Source organism: Melampsora larici-populina, assembly GCF_000204055.1.
Source record: "Melampsora larici-populina 98AG31 unplaced genomic scaffold MELLAscaffold_16, whole genome shotgun sequence".
In the NCBI taxonomy this organism is placed as follows: Eukaryota; Fungi; Basidiomycota; class Pucciniomycetes; order Pucciniales; family Melampsoraceae; genus Melampsora; species Melampsora laricis-populina.
The window spans coordinates 109,113-117,320 of record NW_006768780.1 but is presented as its reverse complement, the minus strand read 5'-3'; the positions used below and the strand labels follow the sequence as shown (position 1 = coordinate 117,320).

The 8,208-nt window shown below is 44.7% G+C and overlaps 1 protein-coding gene across 1 annotated transcript; it reads right to left on the bottom strand.

Moving 5' to 3' along the window:
• Positions 1–588: 588 nt before the first annotated feature.
• Positions 589–8,208, bottom strand: MELLADRAFT_85900 (uncharacterized protein; the record flags this gene model as incomplete). Its single annotated transcript, XM_007409408.1, has 35 exons — positions 589–758; positions 838–913; positions 993–1,313; positions 1,421–1,536; positions 1,624–1,650; positions 1,716–1,907; positions 2,019–2,177; positions 2,253–2,306; positions 2,390–2,504; positions 2,549–2,730; positions 2,799–2,883; positions 2,950–2,965; positions 3,049–3,139; positions 3,211–3,240; positions 3,325–3,445; positions 3,525–3,550; positions 3,622–3,997; positions 4,082–4,183; positions 4,247–4,283; positions 4,350–4,395; positions 4,455–4,520; positions 4,591–4,731; positions 4,816–5,079; positions 5,151–5,411; positions 5,474–5,503; positions 5,573–5,597; positions 5,719–5,806; positions 5,883–5,995; positions 6,093–6,243; positions 6,419–6,435; positions 6,511–6,577; positions 6,884–7,135; positions 7,207–7,409; positions 7,462–7,704; positions 7,822–8,208. The coding sequence occupies 35 exons, from the start codon at positions 8,206–8,208 to the stop codon at positions 589–591; spliced, it is 4,650 nt and encodes a 1,549-aa protein (XP_007409470.1).

The window sequence follows — 8,208 nt, the reverse complement described above, 5'->3', positions numbered from 1 at the left end:
ATTGGGTGCCTCTTCAGTAAGCAATCATGAACCCAAACATTTCCCTCATGATCACGCACAGGTGCAATCTTTTCCCCCACTACATTTACTCACTCTCATACAAGAGACACTCACACTGGTTTGTCTTGCAGCCACACAATCTATTCTCACCATCCAGTAATTCATTGGATATTTTCTAACAGTAGCCAGGGCTTTACCAGCGAGAAAGTTGCCCGATCAAAACAAAACCTCAGTAAGACACAAACCCCCAAGAAATCAACTATCAACCTCAAAACAAAACCAAATGTTTGCATTGAGACAGTCTACAACCATATGCCATTCTAGATATAACATGATCAATTTATTTTCTGTATCTGTTCAATGTACTTGTAGCTATAATCACACAATGAAGTCATATCTATACAAGTCTATTTTTAGCAGGCCCTCTTGATCCAAGGCCTATAATCATATCTCTTGGTTCTACATCCCTCACTTCATTTTGAGTAAACCGAGTAGACCCCAACAGACTTTTCAAAAGGTGAAAAAATCAAGTCCCATCAGCACTCAAGTTAGTTATGAATCCTTGCACAAGACGCATCACATGTCTTTCTAAATGTAAACCTCCTGATTAGACGCAGATGGTCTCTCAAACAAGATATCCGCATCAGCGCTCATCTCACATAATATTCTGAAGTGACCATCTTTTCTCGCCAACAGGTTTTTTGGCGTATCAAACTCCACAATCTTTCCTTCTTCTAAGACGAGAATCTTGTCATAATCTACAAAAATACACTGACGTCAATACTAGTCTGATGTTTTTTCTTCAATAATCACGTGGGAGATTATTTGATAACCTACCTATGACTGTCAGAAGTCTATGAGCTATTGTGATCACCATTGATGATTTCATGCATTCCCGAATGGTACATTGTATCTAATATTTTCAGATTAGTATTGAATGAGAAGCATGTGAGGAACATCAATCTTTGATGAAAAAAAGATCCAACGCTCACTTTATTGTCCGTCACCAAATCTATCGAAGAAGTAGCTTCATCCATGATCACCACCTTACTCTCCCTCAACATTGCTCGAGCCAATGCCAACAACTGACGTTGACCGGCACTGAAACTATTCCCACCTTCACTCAATCTCATATCCAAGCTGTCTATCAATGCATCATCATGACCAGCGTCCACCGGAACTTCTAGTCTCACACTGGCCAGGTTACATTTCCTTAACACTTCCCACATCTCTTCATCACTATGGAGATTTAGCGGATCCAAGTTGGTCCTCACAGATCCTTCGAACAAAGTCACATCTTGACTGACAACAGTCTATAGTCGCAATCACCGTGGGCATACCAAATCCAATATCGATCAGTACATAGATCCCCACGTGTGGCAGTCCTGAATCAGAGAGGTAGATAGATGCGGCGACTCACGATTCGGGTACGAAGGTCGTCCAAACCAATTCGACACACATCTATCCCGTCCAGGATGATTTGACCTTTCTCCGCTTCGATGATTCTCAAAAGAGACATGGCCAAAGTGGATTTACCTGAAATCAGACGTGAAGAAACACCATAGCATTTATTATCAAACCATGCTCTGGGTCATACATAGAACGAGGGAAATGATGTTTCACCTGAGCCAGTTCTACCTACCACTCCCACTTTGTGATGCACAACGACAAAGGATGTTAGAGATATACTTTTACTGCAGGTACGCTGTACTTACCTTTCTGGTTTGGCGCAATGCTGAACGAAAGACCCTTTAGGGCAGCAGGAAGATGTGGTGCATATCTGACAACGAGACCTTCGACAATCAGTCCAGATGAATCGGAAGGCCAATAAGCCGGTGGACGAGCCTCTTCGATTATTGCAGGTGCTTCTTGAGGTATTTTTAGATACTCGGTAACCCGTTCGATGGCTTCAAATCAAATCCAAGTCAGTTAGTTTTGGAGAGATATCCCTCAATGCTTCTCAAGAAACAACTCGGTCGCTTATTCGGAATAATGTCACTTTTATCAGAATCACTTACCGTTGAAATCTAGTTCTACTTGAGCAAATACCGACACTAAGGCTCTTGTTGCGGACGCGAACATCTCTGCCTGCACCACGCTGATGGCAGCATATCCCTCATCTACGCCAGAGACGAGTGCGAATATCGTTGTGAGGAAAACCACCACGGAACCCAAACCTATTTCATTGGAAAGCGATATAGTTGAGAGTCGTATAAATGCATTGAGATTTATATTGCAGGGGACGAACTCACAGTCATAGCGCCACATAAGCCAAAAATTGGCCAACCAATAATGATGATCCATAGCTGTGAAGAAAATGATATCAAGCACATCTTCCTTCGCGTCACCAGGCAGCAAACATCATAAGATGAAGTCCAATTCAACGCACTTTGAAAGGTGTCACAGGCTTTGTAGAATAGATTTTGGTATCTGGCCTCTGCAGCATACGCCCGAATTGATTGTATTCCATGCAGTAACTGTTTTTGAGCGTTTCCAAAGTTCAGCTCTTACAAAAGTGATTGAGCAAAATAGAACATTGAGTACCCACATTTGAAAAGTTTTGAAACATTGGACTTCTTGAGACTGATTCAAGTCGCCTGAGATCTCTGGCCACCTTCACATACGCTGGTGCAAGTCGGATGTAAAGCCATGCGATCACAATCGCCAATGGCGTGAAGCTGGGAACCACCCAAATTACAATTCCCAGGGAGACAAGAAATCCAATGACCCCTTTTTTCATCATTGATCATGGTCCTCAGCTAGGGGTTTCATCGAATAATGGTGGTTTGTATGCTGACCTCTGATCGCACCCTCTGCTGTGCCTTGCAAAGAGAAATCGACTGTATCAATATCTGAAACAAACCTATTCAGAATTCGACCAGTCTGTCCCATCGAATGCATCAGTCTGATGGGCTAGAGAATGGGATATCAGAAAACAATTTCACTGACGGGTGTGACGTCATACCTGTCTCAGATTCAAGAATTGGGGTCAGTTCAAGCCGTTTTCAACATCTCGTAATATGTGAAGAGACATAGTCCATGTCTGACCATCTTGTGGGTGCCCTTACAACTCTGATTAACATCGCAGAGAAAAGGTTTCTAGACGCCTTAAGCGCAATAAAATTCCCAACGCATAGCCCTAATGTGATCAAGCAAAATTTTGGTATGTAATCCCAATTACTAGCATCGGGTGGCTTTCTTTGAACTGACCGATAAGAATCGCCAATCCACTGTTGATACCTGAAAAGGGCAAATTATCATAAATTTTGGTGACCGTGAGTTGAACGAATTGAGGTGAGACAGAGAATGAAATGATGAACTGACTGATTATCAAGTATAGGTTCAGCCAAGGATGTACATCCAAGTCTGGGCTCGGAAAACCGGATGTTATATCGGGCCAATGGAAGGAAGCGATAACTTTTGGTGGATAGGCTTCTCCCCAGGTCTGTCAACATAAAAAATCGGTAAGGGAAGTCCTCAGAGCAAGACCAAAGACTTAGTGTCCCGGGGGTATTTCTACTGACTTTTAGAGCCCACTGAACAGCAAATGCTATCGAGAGGAGAGAAAAGATCAGTCGATAACGGAAATAAACAAAGTCTTGGAAATGTGATATTACAAACCACTTAATCTTGTATACACGACCAATATGACCAGCATGAACCAATACCTGAAGCCGGCTGCACGGAAATACGTTCGATAGGTCGAACCTGTCACACGACCTTCAGATCTTTTCTCAGGCTCAATCAAGTTATTTCCACCTGTAGTTTCGCCTTCTGGGGTAATTACTTTTTTCAGAGAGGTTGTGTTTATCGTCTCGGTTTCTGATACTTCTTCACTATCTTGAGCACCCGAGACATTATCGTCAACTTCTTCTGCTGAAGATTGCTCGAACCCCGAGGGAGGGCCGGCATATACAACTTTACCATCGCGTAACTCAAGGACAAAGTCGGCAGCGGAGCGACATAGCCGAATGTGATGGGTGACCAGAACCTGATTCTCGAAATTGATGGTAGTCAGTGATATAGTTCAACATGAAGGTGGTGATTAAGGATGATGTCATAGGCAATCACAGCAACGTACAACGGTGCGATCTTTGAGAAGAGAGCTGCGCAGACCATCATCGACTAACTTGCGCGCGGTGAACATGTCCACAGCAGCGAGTGGATCATCAAGAAGAACAGTCTAAAAAGCCCGGAACAAGATAAGAGCTTGACATGAAAACTCTAAGGGAGTTATGAGCCTCACCTTAGCTCTTGAATAGAGTGCACGAGCAAGTGCAATCCTGCAGGGAAAGCAGCGTAAGAACATATTTCAAGATGGAGATGATCAGTTGCAATCAGAGGCTTACCTTGCCTTCTGCCCGCCCGAGAGACTTATGCCCTTCTCACCAATCTCTGTGAACAGGCTAGATGTATAAGTGTTTGGTATACTTGTTCAAGATGTGCTTCCTCACCTGTGAGATCTCCGTGGGGGAATATGGCTAGATCTTGCCTTAAAGCACATGCATCTATTACGGATTCTGTAGATAAAAGCCAACATGTATGAATGAGTTGCCGAATTACACAAACCTTTTAGATTTTATGACAGACCATAACGAGTTGTGTCCATGGTCGTTTCGAAGAGAATGTTATCTCGAATGGTCATGGATTCAAGCCAAGGATTTTGAGATGCGTAAGCTACTGCGCCTCCAGCTTTCTCAACCTCAACTCGACCTTCCACGCAGTCGATTTCTACAATCGGTAAAAGCAATAAGACAAAGATTATGGTCAGCTAGAAAAACATCACAAATGCAATAAGAGGGAAGTAAGACGCACCACCAAGGATCGCAGCAAGGAATGTACTCTTACCAGACCCAGTGGGTCCAGTTACCAGTGTGAGGCGTCCCACAGGCAACTCGAGAGAGAGTGGGCCAATCCGGAAACTATCAGCCTGATTCGACCAAGCGAAAATAGCTTCATCGCAAAAGTTTATCTGGCCAGTTGGAATGGCCACGCGGCCAGGATCGTTGATACCGCAGACCCATTGTGGTACGTCTTCCTCTGATAAGAAATCCTCAATACGTTTGACAGACACATACGCTAAAATATACAAGTTTAGGTAAGCTTTACGTTGAACACGGCCAGGGTCATTCCATATATAGGACTTATACCTCTAAGCCAAGATGTTATTTGATTCGGAAGTGCCCTTAGAGCTCCTTGAAGTTGAGAGAATAGCGAGATTGATGTAAACGCAATACTGACGGTAAGCGGTCGACCGAAGAAGCTCGTGAGTGACCAAAAAGAGACCAAGAGAATCGCTGTTGGAACCCAAATCCAGATGAAAGAGATCACAGTAGAAAGTATCATCTGTTTGACTCGTAGTTTCAGCTCAAGTCTACGTGCTTCTTCCACGCGACCTGCCCACAAATTTTCTAAAGAATGCAGCGAGGTTCAGCTGATTGTGACTACTGGAGCAGAAACTGATTTGATTAACCCCATCCCATATACTTTAAGAATCGGATTGCTGTGAACAGGGACACGAGAAGGAATATGTCAGAGGTATTTGGTAAAGATATTGATACAGTGATCTCACGAGTTACACTGGATGGTCTCATTTGCTATAGTCATTCTTTTATCGCGTGCCGTAGAATACGACCGAGCAAACTGCAATCCAGAATGCAAGCAGAATCTGTCAAGACATGTAATGAAATTGGCTGAAGTGGAGACAAATTCGCATACCATCACATCAAATTTGATCAGTGGCCAATTTAATAAGTAGGCAAGTGCAACCATAGAGCTGCCTAACAGCGCACTAATTCCCAGCAACCTGAGACACGAATTGAGGTGAAGTCTCAATGAATTGATGTTTTAGATACACGACAACTCGTCAAACGGCGACTGACTTGTAGAGGAAGATGAGCGATAGAGCCAGCTTCAATGGTGAGGTGACTACAGCCGCAAACCCCCAAAAACGTTCGGCTACGACATATGCGTCACCGCCCATAAGATTTGATATCTGTGAATAGCAAATGATGTACATATCACAGTGGCGAACCCATCAAGATTGAGGAATGCTCAAATAGGATATCGCAAAGTAGGACAATGAAAGTGACCTTTCCGATGTTCGCATTGCTCTTCTCCGCTTCCTCTTGCTCCTTCTTCGAGTTCGCGATCGCTTTAGCCAGTGTACTTTTATCTTTGCGACGAAGCGCTTTGTGATGCAGAATACTGAAGAGTTGACCACGTGTTCGTTCGTAGCATCGCCTATTCATCAAAAGCGATGTGAGACATAACGCGGAAATTAGCAATTATAGCACAAGGGTCTCCACGGTGCTGATGTGTAGCAATAAGTGATGGATAAGAGTGTTTCGGTGGCGAGAAAAAAGAAAAAAAATAGTCTGTAAATAGGACACTCGCGCGTTGTGCCGATTTCCGATACTCTGAAATTTCACAGGCCTTGCGAGAGCGTATGAGATTATCAGATAGATTCCTGGACCAGATATATATGCTATGTGGAGGCTATCTGCTCACAGGATTTGAGACACTAGGCAAACATAATTGTTGTTTTGGCCAGTTGGTGATCATGATAGGGGTCTGGCTGCTCATTAGGCTTAAAAACAGGACTTAGGTGACGACCACAATACATAGTTGCTTAGATTGTGCAACACAAGCGTGCCTCACATCAGTCACAGACAGCCACAATCTGGGGAGCGCGTAGGACATGGCTCATATCAAACAAGACGGGAAACCTCGCACGCGTCTTTTGAGATTTGATTTAAGACGAATATGGTACTTTTCAGGTGGAACGCACTGAGATTGACAAAGCAAAGTTGGAAGACCAGGCACATTGTGAAAGAGGGGATGCGGATGTAAAGGTCAAAACGGAGGGGAAAACGTCACATACCGGCTGTGCCACCTCCCGAAAAGGTCAAATTGAGCAAAACTGAGGTTACATAAGAAATGGACAGCTGCCCAAGTCGCTGCCTCCTCTCTTTGACCACCCGCTGCAAGAGCGTCCAGTATACGCTTGAGAGCGTAGGTGGCAACAAAGCTCACTACTGTGGACCAAAGCTCGGTGAAGAGTTCGATCATCAAATCGATCTTATTCCAACGTACAAGTCGCCGAAGGATCCAACCTTTGGGCTCCTTGCCGGTCCTGTAGGGGAACAATCGTCAAAATAAGAGACATAGAAGTTCGTTGCATGATGGTACAGAGAGATCACAAACATGGGTGATATCAAGAATTTTTGAAATATGTTATGGTGTTGAAAGAATGGTGAAAGTTGCCAAACATCGGCCTCAGTCAAGGTACGTTTGCCAGCCAATTGAATTAGGGGCTCGACAAATCCAAAGGTCATCCAACCCCAAAGTGTGGTCGCGTCCTCCGGGCACGTCTCGCTCATCGTCGGTTGCTGTTGGAATAATGCGAACTGAACTCAATCATGAGGATCGATGAAAAAGACGTTGGGAATCTGACTGAACTGATCCAGGTTTTGCCACATTTTTGGCTGGCAAGACGGGAGCGAGAGGGTATGTTCCTGCTACACAGATCGCAGCGACAGCCAGGATAGCGGTAACAAGCAATGGCCAGGCCATAGACACGCCTCGGAGCCATTCAATCACAAGAATCGACAAATCCGCGATAATCCGGCTGAGCCATATCAGCATCAAGCCACCAGGAGGCCGCGTAATATCATTCCGCACAATATAGATTGATGAGTACGCCTGTGACATGGTTATCCCATAGCGGGCCATCGCGTATCGGGCCGACCATCAGGTGAGAGCGCAATTAGTCGCCGCACAAATAGACGCAACACGAAACCCTTGGTGACATAGACCCACCCAACTCATCAGCGCAACTACATCCGATGGGACTGAATCTCCTTGGATTCCGTCTTTAACCAGGTGAAACGCAAGGACACCAACTGAAAGTGGAATAGCGGTAGTGCTCATGACCAACAGTAGACGCTTTTTCCATCGAGGCGACGTGATGTGCACAAAGTGCACAGTATCGAGATCTGAAAGGGTCACGAAGTCTTCGATAAGACGACTCGAGACCATGCGCCATGGAAGAGAGCCAAGAAGTAGGGCGACGGCTGGAAGCCACATCGTCATCGCGTTTCCCCATTGTTGCTGGGCAATTGGCTTAATCTGAGCCGAAAGAGAACCCAATGTGAAGGCGGGATGAAGTAGCCAAAGACCGATAGATGGGATTGTATCGGCCATCAT